The following is a 19,373-nucleotide window of genomic DNA, read 5'->3' on the forward strand; positions in this document are numbered from 1 at the left end:
AATTTGCCAGTGGATCAAAGATAATAAAATTTGTTGGCTGTCAAAGAAAATGGATGAGGTCCTCCGGTACGCAAAGTACTGTGAGGATGAAATGGCAGAAAAGAGAAAGGCGTTGAAGGAAAATGTGATGTGGGCACAAGTAAAGCTCGCCTAACAGCAGGAAAAGCAATTAAGTAAAATAAGTAAGAATACCCAAAATCAAGGCCCTGGGGGTGGGGGAAAGCCCAAAGTAAAAATGAGCAGAGAAGAAGCTAAAAAGAAATTCCCCTGCCACCAGTGCGGGGAAATTGGACATTGGCGAGACGAGTGTCCATATTTACAGCATGATAATACCCAATCCCCTGATTTAATTCCACAGACGCAGAATGAAAAGCCAAGAAAGAACCAGCAGCAGGTAAAAACAATCCAAGTGCCCCGAGTGCAAAAAACCGAATATTAAGGGAAAATCACCGCAGGGTGACGACATAGAAATCTGGGGAGGCAATGAGAACAGAAATACAGCAACTTCGCAGTATTTATTAAATGACACTTTTCTCTGTGATGACCAGTACTGACGGGGCCTGAGAGGGGAGGACGAGGAGTATGTACTTGGTGCCTCCTTGCCGGTAGACCAGACAGGGCCATATATTGAAGGAAAGGTTGATGGAAATGATGTCACCTTTCTATTGGACACTGGTGCTACCCGTTCTACTGTGAGAACAGCGGACGTTCCAAACCTACCCCTCTCGGGAGAAGCAATCCAAGTGGTGGGCGTATCTAATCAACTGATTAGTACCCCCGTTACTGAGCCCATGGAGATCACAATAGGGAATTTCAAAGAAATGCACAGGTTTGTCGTTTGTGATACCAGTCCAGTAGACTTACTGGGACGCGATTTGTTGTGCAAAATGAACTGCACCATCTTTTGCACACCAAAGGGCGTCGAAATTCAAACCCCAGACGAAGATGGCATCTACAAATTAATGTTAATCAGACCTGACTCAGAAATTAAACGAATGACTATACAAGACTTACCTGAAGAACTCCAACAGACAGTGAAACCAGAGGTATGGGATTTTACAGGAAAAGATGTAGGATTAATGGCAAATGTAGATCCAATACAAATAACCATGAAAGAAAATGCAGTTTACCCCAATACCAAGCCATACAAAATGAGTGCAGAAGTGAGAGCAGGAGTTGCCATTGAAATACAGAAATTGCTAGAAGCAAACATCATACAGGAAGTAATGAGTAGCCCATGTAACTCTCCCATAATTGGAATTAAGAAACCTAGTGGCAAGTACAGAGTAGTGCAGGACCTGAGAAAGGTAAACAAAATTGTTGTTCCTTGCTGTCCTATTGTCCCGAACCCAGCTGTGATCCTGTATCAGATTCCCTGGGATGCTGAGTGGTTCACTGTGATAGACCTATGTCATGCATTCTTTTCGATCCCATTGCATCCAGACAGCAAGTTTATTTTCTCATTTGCTTTCAACAGTCACGTGTATGTTTGGAATCGTGTCCCTCAAGGGTACACAGAAAGCCCCTCTATCTTTAATCAGATCTTGAAAAAATGCCTTGAAACTTTAGTCTTACCTGGAAAGTCTGTGTTAGTGCAATATATAGACGACCTCTTGGTGGCGTCTAAAAGTCACAGAGATTGCGTGATTGACACTATTGCCTTGCTGAATCACCTAGGTGAAAGGGGACATTAAGTGGCCCCTGAAAAATTGCAGTTCTGTTCAAAGTCAGTGAAATATCTGGGGCACCAGATAGAAAAAGGCATCAGAAAAGTAACTTCTGAGAGAGTCAGAATAATTCAAAAGATGCAGTTACCCCGTACTCAGAAAGAGATCAGAATGTTCCTTGGAGTGGTAGGTTACTGCAGGCAATGGATTGTGGGATTTGCAATCCTGGCAAAGCCTTTGATAAATATGACAAAGAAAGGAGCAAAGGACCCAGTGGAATGGGATGATGAAAGCTTAACAGCATTCACTAAATTGCGAGATTGCCTGTGTACAGCCCCTGCTTTAGGGATGCCTGACTATTCTAAAGAGTTTGCCCTATTCTGTGACACTCGAGATAATTGTGCATTGTCAGTTCTAACTCAAGAGCATGGCCTGACTAGACGCCCCGTGGCATATTTCTCTGCCACTTTGGATCCAGTGGCTGCTGGATTGCCTGGATGTCTGAAAGCAGTAGCTGCAACTTGCACAAGTCTAGAACAGAGTGAATCCATTGTGATGGGACATCCTGTAACTGTATATGTTCCACATGCAGTTGTAATTTTACTGACCCGAACTAAGACCCAGTATCTCACCCCTGGTCGGCTGACTAAATACAAGAGGATTCTCGTGGGTGCTGCAAATGTAGTCATTACTCGGTGTAATATTTTGAATCCAGCCACTTTGCTCCCTGACTCAATGATTGTAGAAGATGAGGGAGAGAACGAGCATGACTGTATTGACCTGACAGAGTGCAGTACAAAACCCTGCCCAGACATTAAAGAAACACCTTTGCCTGTACATGATGAGGAATGGTTTGTAGATGGCTCATGTATGAGACACGAACTGGTGGGCCTAAGTGCTGCGTATGCTGTGGTCGCATTAGACAAAATTAAAGAAGCATCATGTTTATTTGGAGTAAAGTCTGCACAAGTAGCCGAATTGGTAGCTTTGATAAGAGCTTGCAAATTGGGGAGGGACAAGAGAATAACAGTGTATACTGACAGTCAGTACTGTTATGGGGTTGTGCATGACTTTGGCCAATTGTGGCTACAAAGAGAATTCCTGACTTCATCAGGTACCCCTATTCGGAATGGAAGGGTTGTACAAGATTTACTAGAGGCAATCCAATTACCAAAAGAATTGGCAGTGGTCAAATGTGTTGCTCATAAGAAGGGCCTTGACGCTGTATCTTTGGGAAATCATTTTGCTGATGAAGTGGCAAAACAATGTGCTAGAGACCGCATGTCAATAAATATTAAACTGGGAGGGACTGGAAACAGCTGCCAACTTATGGTGTTTGAAGAAGTGCCTACCTGGGATGAAGTGAGAGAATGGCAGCATGCTGTGCCCTGGGAAGATAGAGAGAAGTGGAAGGAACTTGGTTGTCGACCAAGGAATGAGGATGGTGTCATTGTGGGCCCAAATGGTATGCCTGTGTTACCTAGACACCTACTCTCCTCTATGGCAAGATTGATACATGGGAATTCACACACTGGTAGGGACACCATGGTTCTGGTTTTCCAACAAACATGGTACAATCCAAAATTCATGAAAGTGGCAGAATCACTCTGCCAGAGGTGCTTGACATGTCAGCAGTTCAACGCTGGGAAAAGAACAGTAGTTGAACTGGGGAAAATTGGAAAATCCGGGGGTCCCTTTGTGAGAATACAGATTGATTTCATTACAATGCCTTGTTGTGAGGGAAAAAGATATGTCCTTATCATTGTCTGCCTGTTTTCAAAATGGGTGGAAGCCTACCCTGCCAAACAGAGTGACGCCATTACTGTTGCAAAAATTGTTACTAAGAGAATTGATACCTAGGTTCGGAATTCCAGTCACTATTGAATCAGATAGAGGCAAACATTTTCAGAGTGCAGTGATCGATCAGCTCTGTAAAGCATTTGGAATCACACAAAAGCTGCACTGTGCATATCGTCCAGAGGCTTCTGGAATAGTGGAGCAAATAAATGGCACGATCAAAACGAGATTAGCAAAAATGTGTGACTCTACTGGCATGAACTGGGTAAATGCCTTAGCTCTTGTTCTGATGGGACTCAGAAGTTTTCCAGACCAAAAAACAGGCCTGAGTCCCCATGAGATCCTGATGGGAAGAGTGATGAGACAAGCATGGGTACCAGGATACAAACTGTTAAGCATTTCTGATGATTTGGTACTTGAGTACTGCAAGCAACTAGGTGACCAAGTGCGTTCTATCTCTCGCCAGATTGGGGAAGACGCCGTTGCCAATCCAACGACTCCAGTTCACAAATTGGTCCCTGGTGACTGGGTCAGAATCAAGAAACATACTCGTTCGAGTTGCCTTGCACCGAGGTGGGGAGAAAAACGCCAAATCATACTGGTGACCACAACAGCGGTGAAGTGTGCAGGCGTTCCCAAGTGGATCCATGCCAGCCATACAAAGAAGGTGACTCCAGACGAGGAAAAGGGCGCTGAAGGTTGTCCAGCTGAGGGGTCTGCAAACGTTGGTCCTGAAGTAGCTGAAGACGAACAACCGAGCACCAGTCAAGATAATTGGATACCAATAATCGACCTTACTGAAGACCCAATCAGAACAAGAGAGCGAAACTACGAAGATAGAGAGTGGAATAGAGAGGACGAGATAGGCACAGGCGAAGACCCTCAGATCATTGAGATTCACGTCAAATCTGAGGACGAAGAGGAAGGTCAGACAGGGGCAGAGCAAGTGATCAACACACCTCCACAAACTCCTGAAATTGAAAAGGGACAGACTAGAGCTAGTCCAAAAGTCCGAGCAGAAGAAAATCAAGGGATCGAAGTGTTTGAACAGGATCAGATAGTACTAGAAGAACGTGTTCAGGACACAGAAACAGAGACATTCGAAAGCCAAAATCAAAATTCACCTGAACCAGGCCAGCTTAGTAACCAGGCAGAAGAAATAGATACAAGACCTGGGACTAGTCAGACAGGAAGGGAAGAGACAGAAGCAGAAGTGCCACAAGTAAATGAAAACAAAAGAACATTAGAAGAAAGCCAAATTACAGTGCCAGCTAAAAGACTCAAGAAAAAGAAAAATATTGAATCAGGATATATTAAGAAATTGAGACTGAGAATAAAAACAGTAGAGGAAAAACTTGCAGAAAGAAGGAAAAGTCCACGAATTACAGGGCAAGCTGGAGAAAGCTCCAAAAGAAGGAGTGATCGAATAAAAAGGCTGAACGAGAAATACCAAGATCCTGAATGGACATACCTAATTTTAGAAGAGTTTGAGGATCTTGATATAACTGACAAAAGTGACGAAGAACAGATTGCTGATCTATCTGCCGAAGAAGACGAACTCACCTGAAATTACGCAGAGTAAGCTACCTGTGTAAAGTTACAAAGAGGGGTTGAAAACTTCTTCTGAGCACAATGTCTGATTCAATAGTGAATGGAAGGCCTAAACGCAATTGTTGCAAAACATGTTGCAAGGTATGCATATGTAGTATAGCTATAGTGATAATAATATGGATAGGACTAACAGTTTTCATTCCTTTTATGATAAGCAAAAGTACTGACATTAACTCTACACAGACTGTGACTACTGACACTGAAGAACTGACAACACGAAGTGTAGAAAGACGTGAAAAAGCACTCAGACAAACAAAGAGAGACTTAGAAGCATCAGATGAGGAAGGACTACATTACCACGGAGTTAAAAACCAGACTCAGTTAAATGTTTTCGCAAACCTGTTAGTGCATTATGTAGAAACAATGAAAATAGAAGACTGCTATGTTTGTATGAAGCTACCTACTTCTGTGGCTGAAGGCGTGACTTATCATCACCTACCCCTGACTTATGGAATTTCCTGTAGTATTTTAGCAAGCTTATTTTACAAAAGAGGACCGTTACAGTACTACTACTCTAACGCAGACGTGATATTTTCTGAACTCCCTATACGTGGAAATCTGAATCCTGTACACACTAAAAGTGATGTTACACGTTATATGGGTGAATACTTTCTGACTATAGGTACCATAGATTTAAATGAAGCACACAGAGACAACTTGACCTGTTCATTACATGAACAAGAGAAAATGTTTCTAAACATGGCAGAGAAAAGAAGGGAGAGTTTCCAAAGAAAGGCTAATGACAAGAGACAGAAAACTCCTAAATGGGCTGAAAACATGGAAAGCACCTCAAATGGTGGGGCTGGTCCTGCCTTGTTGCTGGATTTCGAAAAGAAAGGGAAACTCTGTCTTCACCGCGAGAAGACTAGTTATTATAATAACATTTTCATTGGTTCCAGTCAATGTGAACATAATTACAAGGTAATTGGAGGTTGGGGTTTCAAAAATGGGTCAGAACCTGTGTTTCCCGGAATTTATTATATATGTGGGAACAAGGCTTATTTCAAATTGCCGGATCACTGGTATGGAAGCTGCTACTTTGGCATTGTCTTCCCGAAAATATACCATGTGAATGAAATTGCTAGAAGCAATGAAAACACTAATGGCTTAGTGCGTAGTAAAAGAGAAAGCGTAGGTTAAATAATGGGTAGTATTTTTAGTGCACTGATACCTGGAGTGGGAGTGGTTCTGAACACACACAGAATTTGCAAATTATCCACAATAGTGGATGTGCTGTCTACTGACACAGCTCATGGATTTCTATTGGTCAATACCGAAATGGTTGCGATCAGATCAATGGTTTTGCAGGACAGACTTGCTCTTGACACCTTATTAGCAAAAGAGGGCGGAGTCTGCCGGATGCTGAAGGCGCAACATTGTTGCACTTACATACCGGACAAAAGTGTACAGATCAAAAGATATGTGAAAAACATTACTAATTTGGAAAAGGAACCCAAACCACTCGAGGTTGATAGTGCCTGGAAGAGGCTTGTTGATGGTCTCTCCAATGTAGGTCATTGGTTTGCTAATTTAGGTAAAAGTTTATTGCTAAAGGTACTGATGCCAATTGGAGTAATAGGCTTCATCATTTTCCTAATATTCATTTGTTGCAAATGTCGCAAACACCCGAAGAAATACACTGTGAATAGAAGAGGTGTGAACGAAGTGTGGATGAACTTGAATTGGAGGACTTGAATAATCAGATTTACAAAAAGGTGAAAAATTCTCACCCTGATAAGGAAGTAAAAGAGAAAATGAATCGCCTGTTGGAAGAGATTGAGATGTACAAAGTATGAGAGAAGTTGGCATCTGGTTCCATTTGTTTGTGATGATAGTAAATATCATCAAAGAGGGGATTGATAGAGCAAGAATTTGCATATTACGCAACTTGCTCGAGTCATGAACCTCTAATCTGTTATAACCCGGTAATCCGAATTGTTCGTTTTACTAATTTAATTTATTTTTGAATGTGCGTGTATCTTAGTGATGCTTGCCTATGTGTTTTACTAATCCCATTAACTCTTGTTCCTAAAGATGGCCGCTGCTTTGAAATTTGCTTCTGCGCATGCGTTAGTCATACTCACGTGACGTGACGTTGTTGGAGTCTTGGAGGGAAAGGGTGCGCATGCGTAATGCAGTTAAGATGGCTACTCATCATATTAACGTGGTGAAGCTCGTGCAGATGCTCTCGTGTTATTGTGTATTGCACTAATATATACTTGCATAGTATATTTTTATAAGGCGAAATATAAAGTACCCACATATAAGATGTAGTTCATTCATTTATTTCTATGTTTTAATTTGTTTTCGCTTACTTTTCATGTACCGCGATAACTGGGGGGTCTAAATGAGACAAGAACCATTTTGAAGGTCCCTTCTGCGCAGAATCGTGCAGCCAGGGAGAGATGTAGCCTTGAGCAGTGGAACTCAGCCAGCTGGCAGCCACAGTCAAGATGCTCCTGCGAAAGCCACCTCTGACCCAGGAGGATGGAGCAGAATTTGTTCTCTATTTGTAACATTTGTAATGTTTTATTGTATTCTGTGCTACTTTTCCGTGGGAACCCCAAACTTGCTAGGCGGATCCCTAGAATGTAAATTTAGGCTTACAGTAGTCTGTTCTGATTGGTGTGTTAACCTATCCTACTTTAGGACCAATCGAAATTGGGGATTCTGACACTTTGCAACATTGAGGGGTGGTACACTGACCCGAAAACAGTATAACTAGCCTGGGTTCAGCTAGAGAAATTGTCCGACTTGTCTGAATAGCTGACCTGTCACTGACCCATCGCACTCAATAGGTGACTTGATACAGAGGTGCTGCGGAGCACTCTGTCCGAATTTGACCATAGACTTTTAAAGGTTTTACTAAAACTTAAAGTGCTGGCGGAGCACTTTGCTGGGGAGTTCGCTAACCCAATCGGGGTTCTGACTGATATCTGCAGAGAGGGTGGAGCGCAGGCGTTGCTTCCAAACTACGGGTGCTGGTCGCGTCCTGGTGGTCCTGTCCTGATCCTAATCTGGGTTTCCTGTCCTGTCCTGGGGTGTCCATTCTGCACCTGCTGTCCCATTGATGGTTATCCTTCCTTGAGGGTTTTCCTGTCCTTGACTGACCCGTGGCCAGGGTTGGTTTTCACACCAGTCTAGGTAATTATAAGAGCGAAACTCTAAAACTGCACCTTTCTATTTTTCTGTCTTTGCTTCAATAAAGACATACCTTTGCATACCTTAAATTTTCCATGCTTTCCGCAATCTACTATATGAAGAATCACTGGGCCCGATTCACAGAACTAACTTAAGACAAAATCCTAAACTTACTACTTATGGTATTCACAAAAGTTAGGATTTTGTCTTAAGTTTGTCTTAAGACAGACTTAAGACAGACTTAAGACAGACTTAAGTTAGGATTTTGTCCTAAGTCTGTCTTAAGACAAACTTAAGACAAAATCCTAACTTCTGTGAATACCAAAAGTAGTAAGTTTAGGATTTTGTCTTAAGTTAGTTCTGTGAATCGGGCCCAAAGTCTATATTTACCATAGCATGTTCCTATGTTGCCCCACCTTTTAGAGCACAATTTCTCAAACTGTTTTTGAATTATTGATATGGTTTATAATTTCTCTAAATTCTGAATTTTTAAGTAATAATGCTAGAACTATAGCGTGTTCCACTTTCTACCCTTCCTATAGGTTGTATAGGGTTTTTCTAGAAACTCACTCATGAAGTATATCCAAATAGTGTAATCTTATATGTGCATAGGTTTGCCCATTTATAGATATCCAATCTTGCATTTCAATCTACTTAGCATGTTCCCTGTCTAACTATTATTCAGAAAGCCTAAATGATTGCCCTTACCTTGTTCCTTTATGGTTATATGGTTTTCGTTATCCTGATTATTGATTGCCTTTTAACTGTAAGCCTAATGCTCTCAGAAAACGAATTCTAGATACAACTTTTAAAACTTCTCAGTTGTCCGTGGTCATTTTCAATGAATACAAATTAAGAGATTAAAGTTGGTATTTGCATTTTGCCTGCCTTTCTTTTACAGCTAGCTCCCTGATCTATCATGGTCATAGGTACCCGTAACGGAGGATGGTAAGTCGGGTACACTAGGAACAATAGGAAGGAATTAGGGTTACTGGTGGTAGAATTGTGAGGTCATCCGATTAATGTATATGATTAATTAAATTTTATGGGCCCGAAAACTATATGGTGAAATTATTGGTCGGGTGACCTACGATCTCTATCAGGAGTGCAGGTGATTTCAAGCTTAGGTTTTATACTGTAAGGGTGCCCTTCCAGCACAAAATTCTATATTTGACAAAGTGCAACCCTTTACCACTTTGTATGTGAGTTGTACTGTGCAGAACCTATGCCAAGTTTGAAAGGTTTGGAGAAAATAAATGCTTCTTCAAACTTTATGTCTGTCTCATTGATGCGTGATTTATTTATTTCAATCCCTTCATACCAACGTTAGTAAATGGAAATCAAAATCTATGGGTGAGTGCATGGGAAGGTCAATTTGCCGCCCATGGTAAGCCCCCCAAAAATACTTTGCACCAGGTTTGCATCACTTTTCTGAAGCAAACCAGGCACGAAGTCTTTGTAAACCTGGCCATAAATGTAACACATGATCGAGGATTCAAGCTAATAAAATTGCATTGCTCCCCAAAGGATGCCTTTTTAGCAATGTTGGAATAACAAAAGATTGAGAAGAAAAACAATAATGATCTAAACATCTGCCTTTTTATTTGCATGCAAGATGTTGAGGCCAGTTCATAGCTCAATGGGTTATATCTGAAGGATTGTCACTTTTAAACTCCAAGTACAGAAGGATCTATATGATAAAAGCGATAACCCAGTAAGCTATCGACATAAAATACTAATCTGTGATCTGCATGTTACATGTTGTGCATTGCAGCAGGAACATTAACCCTCTATGCTTCTATATCATGAGTCAAAACTGTGATAGACAAATCTAATATCCTCCCTCAAGTGCATTTACCACCACAGTTGTCATTCTAGTTTAAATACCACCTGAAAATGCTGCTCACACAAAGATCTCTGCAGGATCCTCTTATCTCAGTTCAGTCTGCCATGCAGAGGGCACTTCCTTGACATTGGCACCTAGTGCCACTGTACCAGTCACAGCACCTCAAAGCCATCATTGGGTTGGGAGAATGGAGAGGAAATAAAAGAAAGAAAGGTGTGGCTTATTGATGACCATGGACTAATTCTAGGTTTGGCGGATCCTTAAATTATATTATCATCTGTTGTAATAACTTTATTTCCATGTGACTGACATGGTGAACATATGTAAAGTAAATATTTAAATGAAGAGGGCTATTTGCCAAGATAACTAACACTCATGAGGAAATTGAACATCTTCTCATTTAGGTCTTTGAAAAGGATCATTGGTTGTCACGCAATGCTTTATCACCTACCACTCGTGTTAGTAATTTCTCCTTCTGAGCAGAGGGCGCAGGCATAGCAACAGACAGGTTTCCCTTCTAGAGGGACCTTCCTGTATCCTGGAGGACAACTCTCACTGCACACAGAGGTTGGGATCTGGGGAGGAAGAGATGGAGATGTGTGAGACATCAACAGGGGAAGAAACAAAGGGGACATGCAACATTATCACACATCCTGCGGACTGAGAAAGAATTTGTATAGTTTGTCATGTGAGAGATCAGAGAAGAAAGAAATAAGGGGCTGATGTCAAAGGTTCAGTGGGAGGGATTCAGGGAGTGAACGATGTGAGAGCATGTAATTGCATCAGTGTGAGGGATCCAGGGAGGAGGAGATGCAGGGCAGATGTGATAATATTAGTGAGTGGATTCCAGAGAAGACGAGATGAATGGCATCTGTGGTGGTATCAGTGCAAGGGTTTACGGAAGGAAGAGATGCAGAGCAGATGTGATACTATCAGTGTGAGGGATCCAGGTAGAGAGAGATGCAGGGCAGATGTGATAGCATCAGTGTGAGGGATCCAGGTAGAGAGAGAAGCAGGGCAGATGTGATAGCATCAGTGTGAGGGATCCAGGTAGAGAGAGATGCGGGGCAGATGTGATAGCATCAGTGTGAGGGATCCAGGTAGAGAGAGAAGCAGGGCAGATGTGATAGCATCAGTGTGAGGGATCCAGGTAGAGAGAGATACAGGGCAGATGTGATAGCATCAGTGTGAGGGATCCAGGTAGAGAGAGATACAGGGCAGATGTGATAGCATCAGTGTGAGGGATCCAGGTAGAGAGAGAAGCAGGGCAGATGTGATAGCATCAGTGTGAGGGATCCGGGTAGAGAGAGATACAGGGCAGATGTGATACTATCAGTGTGAGGGATCCAGGTAGTGAGAGATGCAGGGCAGATGTGATACTATCAGTGTGAGGGTCCTGAGAGAATGAGGTGTGAGGAAGATGTGATAACTCAGTGTGAGGTATCCATTGTCCAGAGAGCCTGGGAAGACGTGATAATGTTAGTGTGAGAGATCCAGAAAGGAAGAGGTGTGGGGCAGATGAGATAACATCAGTGAAACAGAGAGGACATATTTAAGGGCACTTAATATAACAGAGTCAGAGTCTTCATGGGGAGACATGCCATATTATTACACAGCCAGGCGGTCTGAGGACAACAGGTTAAAAGACACTACTAAGAGACGGAGCATCCAAAGGAGGAGGAACAGGGCTGTCAATTCACAGACCTATTTGAATGTGTAGGTGTAGTTTACATATTCAAACCCTTATGAAGTGTAAACATACTTTAGAAATTAGAGTTTCTTCTGAGTAAACATTCTTGTTTGAAGGGGTTGACAAGATTTTGCTGATCCATAACAACCTGGTAAATGGTGGAGATACACATCGGTCAAGGGCAGGTGGAAATCCATTTGCAAAGTGTGAATGTGAAGGAAACAACCCCAAAATTGGTGAAAATGCAAAAAAGTGTTTTTGCCCTCGGAAAAATATTTTTTTGCGTAGAGAAAATGAAAAAGTGAGCAAGTAAGCTTCACTTCCTCAGGGTTTTTCTGATGAATGTATGTGCACAATTTCTCATTCAAAGATTGGGATTTCTACATTGATATTAACAGTAGTGCGACAATCACTTTCTGGATTACTCTGAAAGTATTTGTGAATTCCAAAAATAATTAAAATCTTAATTAAATGTTGGATGAACCTGTAGAAGTAGTTTTACAATTTAATTTGTGTATGTTACAGTCACCTAACAAGTCCTTGGAGGGAGAAGAGAGATGAAGGGGATCTCCCAAAGGTCTGGAGCCATCCGCTGCCACAGTGCATGTGTGCTGGGGAGAAATCCAGGCTGTCCGGGCACCCACCCATATGGAGAACACTGGGGGTACCCCCATGCCACCCCATGACATGCCCTCATTGGGGGTATCAGCAGCACTTACATCCTCCTTCAGCATTCCGATGATGTTAGTGCATGCATGGATTAGAGAGAGGACTCCTTTTAGATAAGTCCTTCTCGGGAGAGAGGAGTTTACTAAGCAGACCCACATAGGGGGAAAGGAGAGAGTTTTTCCTTTCCTGCCGTGACTGTCTGTAGCGCATGTCTGCTCTATGGTTGCGGATGGGACTGTGATTGTGGAGCAAGAAATTGAATCTACCAGGCCAATGGGAGTTTCTTTTTTGTTGGAGTAGTGGTCCCTTGGGCAGGAGTCACTCTCCTTAGGGGCTAATGTTATGACTATGTTTCAGCTCCCCCACGGGATAGTTAGGCCTTTCTTTTTCCGCTGATTTACCCCCCCCTCCCCCCCTTCCCCCGCCCCCGGGGGAATCAGTACCAACTAGACCCCAGGGATATAATTTTTGCAATTATGGTGGGAAGTGACCCCATGGGCAAGGGTCGCTCCCCTTTGGGGCTTTTTGTTTGTATTCTATCCCTCCACCCCTGTAAGGGCAAATCAATACTTTCATGGTTGGCAGAAGCCCACCAAACATCATAGAACTTTGTTTAAAATGGGATCAACCCTTTTGTTAAGAAGCCCACAAGACACTCGTGATAGTGTCCACAAGTAACAATAGTACAAGTAGGAATATATTATAAGCATGCCACAACCAGTAACTACTGGCAAACACTACACTCAGCATCATCTTGTAACATAGATCATATTACGCACAGTATCACATCAGGCGAGAAATCTATTCTGCGCCACCCTCATAAGCCTAAAAACATAGACTCCGGATTGTCATAAATCTACTGGATTTCCTTTAGTGTCGAGACTCCACTCCCAGCTTTAGATAATCTAAAGCTCCAGAGCAGTTCCAGGGTCCTCTCTTGTTTACAAAGTGTAGCCTACATGTAAGGTTCTTATCTTGTGTCACTTTTAAGCACTTCACACCTAGTAATGTAGAACCATCTAGACTGAGTTCCCATAAGTCCTAGGCCTCAGAGAGAACACAATGAGCTCGGTGCTGACATGAGGACTAAGCAAGGCAGATGCAGAATTTCAACCAGGCTGAGGGCGGGAGCCGACTGTGCTAGTAACAGTTTGTGTTATCTAGGCGCCCAAAGATCATTTAGCGTCTTATATAAAGTTAATATTATGTATTTGAATTTTATGTAGCATGAGCTCGACCCAAAGATCAGAGCACTTTACATGAGCACCAGTTGCGTTACAGATGGACACATTCATTTCTAGGCACAGGGAGATTACGTGATTTGCCAAGAATCACAGGATGTTGAGTGTCCCTGCCGAGATTCCTAGTTCCCAGCTGGAATGTCGACCGCTCCAGACCTTATGCCACATCCTCATTCTTGTTTATATCATTCACAACAATTGCACAAAAAGCAGTAGAACTAATAATAACAATAGAGCTGACAATTATTAAAAATAATGTTATTGTTATCAATAGTGTGAGTGTAGTAGTATTATGATATGTACACTGTGAGTGTAATAACATCATGATATGCATACTTGTCAAACTTTTGAGCATTTTCTCGGTATTTGACCAGTTACTAGACAGAAAATCCAGATATTTGCGATTCATGTGTTTCTTTGCCCCTGTTATCCCAGGCGAGGCCTCTTCTGCTGACAATGTAGAGTGGAGGCGGGTGTGTGACATCCTACCCCGTGCTGTGTTTAAATGTGCAGAACTGTTTCTGCATTTGTAAAAGCTAATTTATGTCAAATAAGTGTAAATTTGCAAAATAGATTGATAAATTGTGCACCCTATCATCTGCACACCAGAATAGCTATTGACTAAGAGGTGAGCACAGTCCCCGCTTGAAGAATGTACATGTATTTATATATGTACATGTATTTATATAGCGCAAATCACCGACACGGTATCTAAGCGCTTGCTTAGGGAACCCGTCCTGGTATTCCCCTGTGAGATACCCCGGCAGGGTATCTACAAGGTGAAAGCAGGCATCCGGCCGCGAAGCGGTATATCCTCCTTCCCTTAACTCACCACACATTTGTGTACGATTGTATTGGTATTACACACATTTTGTGTACACCATTATTCAATGCACTATCTTTTTATATTTAGTTTCCACTCTTCTGTTGCCTAGGCTGTTGCTGACACAAACTGATGTCTATCATAGACATGTCTAGCATTCTTGACCCTACTCAGAACGGGTTCCGTGCGGGTCACAGCACAGAGACAGCCCTTCTCTCAATGGTCGAGCACCTGCGTTCTGTGCTGGATTCGGGTCAAACGGCGGCACAACTGTTATTAGATCTCAGTGCCGTCTTCGACACGGTCTCGCACGGGATTCTGCTTCAGAAATTGGAGGAGATGGGCGTCTCTGGCCTCGCCTTGTGCTGGTTTCGATCCTTTCTTACAGATAGGTCATTCCAGGTGGCGTTCCCGCCCGGCAAGTCGCCATCTTACCCATTAGACCAGGGGGTCCCACAGGGATCATCGCTGAGTCCCACCCTTTTCAATCTTTATCTGAGACCGCTGGCTGCGGTCGTAAAGCGGTGTGGCCTGACTATGGTCTCGTATGCAGATGACACGCAGCTGGCGGTCACACTGAGTGGGGACTCAGGTCTGGAGGCTCCCAGGTTCTGTGATGGTCTGCGGGAAGTGGCTAACTGGATGAATTCCAACTGTCTCCAGTTAAACTCCAAGAAGATGGAGATTATGGTGGTTGGTAAACAGGTGGCTTTGTGGGGTGACAAATGGTGGCCATCGGACTTGGGTGTGACCCCCCTCCCAGCGTCAGAGTTAAAAAACATGGGGGTGTCGCTTGATCCCTCTCTGAGTTTCATCTGCCATACCAAGAATGTGGCATCTTTTTGCTATGGCATCATTAGAGGACTCCGACCCATCCTCAAGTTCTTTGACGCACCCACAAGACAACTGGTGGTCCAAGCATCAGTGCTGTCCAGGTTGGACTATGCCAGCTCACTACTGGCAGGGGTTAACCAGTTAGAACTTTCCCGACTGCAGCAGGTTCAAAACGTCGCGGCCCGACTGGTGACAGATTTGCCTAGGCGGTGCCCGGTGTCTAACACCCTGCGCTCTCTTCACTGGCTCCCTGTGCAGCAGAGGATTAGATTCAAGGTTCTTTGCCTTGCTTTTAAGATCCTCAAGGGTATATCCCCACAAATTTTGGAGAACCTGTTGATTCCTTACGTCCCCTCCCGCACTTTCAGATCACTTGGCCAGAATTTAGCTGTGGTCCCGCGTTTTAAGCTGAGCAGAGCTGGTGGCCGCTCCTTCCGAGTTCTGGCGGCGAGCTGGTGGAATTCTCTACCTCCGCAAATCCGGGCCATTGATGCGCTCCTTCAGTTTAGACGGGCCATTAAGACCTTTTTATTTCTTTAGTCCCTTCGCGGTGTCTCTTCTTTCTTTTACCTGCTTTTTAATGCTGTGTTGTGTTTACCTTTGCAAAGCGCCAGGACGCCCCTTTGCTGGGGCAGCTGTGCGCGGTACAAATAAAAATAACATAACATAACATAACATAGGTACTGGAGACTCAATTCCATTTCTCAGATTGACCCAACTTTTCTGTGCTGTTCTGATCTAACTGCTCTGTTTCTGCCACAGTAGGAGCCATAACTGTGTGAAGCTTTTGGTGGCGGCAAGCAGAAGTGAAAGTGGAACCTTGTATCTGTGAGCCTCGCACTCTGGCAGCTGGTGCAATAAAACCTTACAGTGGAGGCAGGGAGTGCCTGCCTCAATGTCACCTCCATTGTTCTGCTTGCCTGAGACAGGGATGCACTTTAGGGTAAAGCAGAAGGCATTTAACACATTTATGTTTCTAAAATAAACAACCGAACAAGAAAGTTCTGCCCGCTGCTTGAACAGCGTCATGCGATCACTGCAATAAATTCACTTATTTCACTGTTTTTGGCACAGGCAAGTGTAGTTTTTCTCTTAATTGCGTGCAAGCATTGGGCCAGCCAACACCAGACCACGGTAACAAAGGGTGCAGCACTTTGTTAACCGATGCGCTGGGGTAATTACTTTTGCTTTTCCTTAGAACAAAGAGAGAGAAAAGTGGAAAAGTGAAGAGATAAGCAGGGCGGGAATGAGGCCAGGGAGGGCGGGTAACTAATAGAGCAGGAGGTTAAAACAAGGGTGCGGGGCACTGAATGTAAGCAAAGCTAGTCATGCCTGCAGGAAGAGAAAACAATCAAGAAAATATTGCCTACAAGACTGAATAACACGTACTGTGTAACAACCCAAGTAAAGGGGCCAGTAGCCATGGGAGGATACAAATGAAGAAAAGGCAGTACTAAGGAGGGACTAACAAACCATTACTTAATCAGAAGCCTGCATTTACGAAGAACAAATACAGAAGCCAATGACAAATATGGGGCGAGAGTGGGCGGGGATTCTCTTCTATACTCTACAACAGCAGATTTCCGGAGAAGCGCATGCGCGCTGACTCAGGCTCGACCTAAAAAAGACAGAGTAAGTCAGCACCTGGAGATTATATTTAACAGAGATTTTAAACACTTATAAGTTCCCGCCATTTGAACATGGAAATAAAACAGACTTTAAATCAATCTACTAAAATGTTATCATTTTTATTAGGGTAAATAAGGGAGTGCAGAAGACGTCCTGCACTGTATCCTATGGCACTCCGGTGAGAGAAGAAGACTTCTTCAAACAAAGTTCAATGGATAATTACAGATTCAAAAATGGAATAATGCTGTGGCATCAATGTTCATAGGTGCAATTTATTCAGAAAGTCACATACTTCATCATAGTGACTGAGTTAAAGTATTTTTTCTCCATAGTACATGATTCAAGTATGAAGGAATCCGATTGCATAATTAGTGTCCCTATGCATTTCGGGACTAAAACCCTTCGTCAGCGGACATGTCGCAATCTAAAAATAAAAGAAAGTTTACAATGTATCAGGAAGGGGAACTACCTCCAAAACGTGTAGAAATAAATACATAGCACTCAAACAAGGATGATTTGTGATAGTCATTAATCGATAGTGAAAAAATAGACATGCAAAGGAAACGCGTGTGGTATCTTGAATACCTTAAAAGCATAAAGAGAAAATCTATCGGAAGATGGGAAGGTGACAGTGCCAGAAGTTGAAACATCGAAAAAAAACAAGGGTGCACGCAGGTCGAGAAACGCTACAAATGTGGATAATATCCGAATTAAAAAGACAAAGTTATTGTGCAGAATCACCCGTGTGAAACGTATAAAGTGTTCAAGGCTTACCGGAGTCAAGACACGAGTTACACGCAAAGCGGGTAAATCAGACGGACGGAAGTGCCGAATGAGAAACCAGGAAGTAAATACACGAACGAGTGTAACATGAACATAGAAAGCGGACAGGTGAAAGTGTGTACCAGAGAGTAGAAAAAGAGACAGTGGACTACAAGAGTAAAATACATAAACACTCAACAAACAAAATACGAAAAATAAAAAATATAAAATATAAATGATACAAAGGAACACGAAAATAGTGTGGTATAATGTGCCTGAAAGACAGTAGAACCCAAACAGTAAACAACTTAGATACGAACAAGGGACTCATGTCTGAGCATACCCTTCCACACTCTTGGTGGCCAAAATAATTTCAAAAAGGGGGTGGTGATGGACAGAGCATCTGAATTAAGCAGATCACTCCTACCCAGTCAAAAGATCAAGTGTGGAAGGGTATACTCAGATGTGAGTCCCTTGCTCATTGCACCATCAGGATTCAAGCAAGCCGGGCCGAAGACGGCTGCAATGCCTGAAACCGGTCCCCGGAAGCTTGTTTCCTTCCCAGTAAAGAATTGGCTTGGTAGTTTGGTCTGCCCTGTTCCCATGATGCACTGGGCCATGGCCAGACTAATTTGCATGTAGCCAGGTTCTGAACTGGGATGGTTCAGTGAGCTAAAAAACGGTGATGGATCAAGCCCTGATCTTTTGACTAGGTAGGAGTGTCCTGCTTAATTCAGATACTCTGTCCATCACCACCCCCCTTTTTGAATCGTGGGGGCAAAACCGGCACGCCACACGGGACTCCAGTGACTCCGTGCGTGACTGCACCTGTGCGGAGGCACGCCCACCCGCAATTGAAAACACCTCGCCGGACACGCTGGTGCGGGTCCCGCATCGCTTTCCTCAGCTTACTGGAATCAGAGCTGCTGTCGCCCCCGGAGGGGCTCTACGTTAAGGGGCCAGAGACCAACACCTGCTGTGGGGGCAAAACCGCACGCCGCACAGGACTCCAGTAACCAGGAGTCCGTGCGTGACTGAACATGTGCGGAGGCACGCCCACCCGCCCACCGGTACTTTATAACAACATCCGGGTCACGCTCCGCTGGACGCGCGCGGGACGAGCCGGACGAGGACCTGACAAAGGGGGGGCCGTCTGTGGCCGTCCGGTGCCGGACGAGGCTGGGCTGGGCCACAGATTCTGGTTTTGCAGCTGTGGATTCATATCCCCCAAGTGAGATTTCTAACTTTTGACTTTGGGCAGGGCCCTGTCCAGTCAGTTTCTTAGGAGATATGTTTGTAACCCTTGTATTAGGGTAATTTCCGTTTTAAGTTTGTTTTGTTATTGAAACATTTAAATATTTTTTGAATGATTTGATCATGTCTAAATCTAAATCTGATAAAACCGCATCTGGGCTGGCTACAATAGACAATAACTTAGTGAAAGTGGTCAACAAAATCAATAATGACCGGAGAGCCTCACTAGGACGGGGGAGTCCCCCTGCTTTACACCCAGTCACTCCTATCCCACTGTTGGAACTACCAGTGGATGATAGCTTTGATCTGGGTAATCAGGTACCTGTAATGACTGTAACGCAGGTTCACTCTGAGCCTCATCAGGACATCCTGGACACATCTATTGAGGCAACGGAGCAGTGCCCGCCAG

General features: G+C 43.5%; 1 protein-coding gene across 1 annotated transcript in view; it reads right to left on the bottom strand.

The window, feature by feature from the left end:
* LOC144784224 (vomeronasal type-2 receptor 26-like) overlaps positions 1-19,373 on the bottom strand; it is a 104,959-nt gene that overhangs the window by 41,264 nt on the left and 44,322 nt on the right. The window contains exon 3 of the mRNA XM_078662875.1: positions 10,514-10,637. Within this exon, the coding sequence (XP_078519001.1) occupies positions 10,514-10,637 (124 nt within the window). The remainder of the gene's footprint in view (positions 1-10,513; positions 10,638-19,373) is intronic.

Source organism: Lissotriton helveticus, chromosome 10, assembly GCF_964261635.1.
Source record: "Lissotriton helveticus chromosome 10, aLisHel1.1, whole genome shotgun sequence".
Taxonomy (NCBI): Eukaryota; Metazoa; Chordata; class Amphibia; order Caudata; family Salamandridae; genus Lissotriton; species Lissotriton helveticus.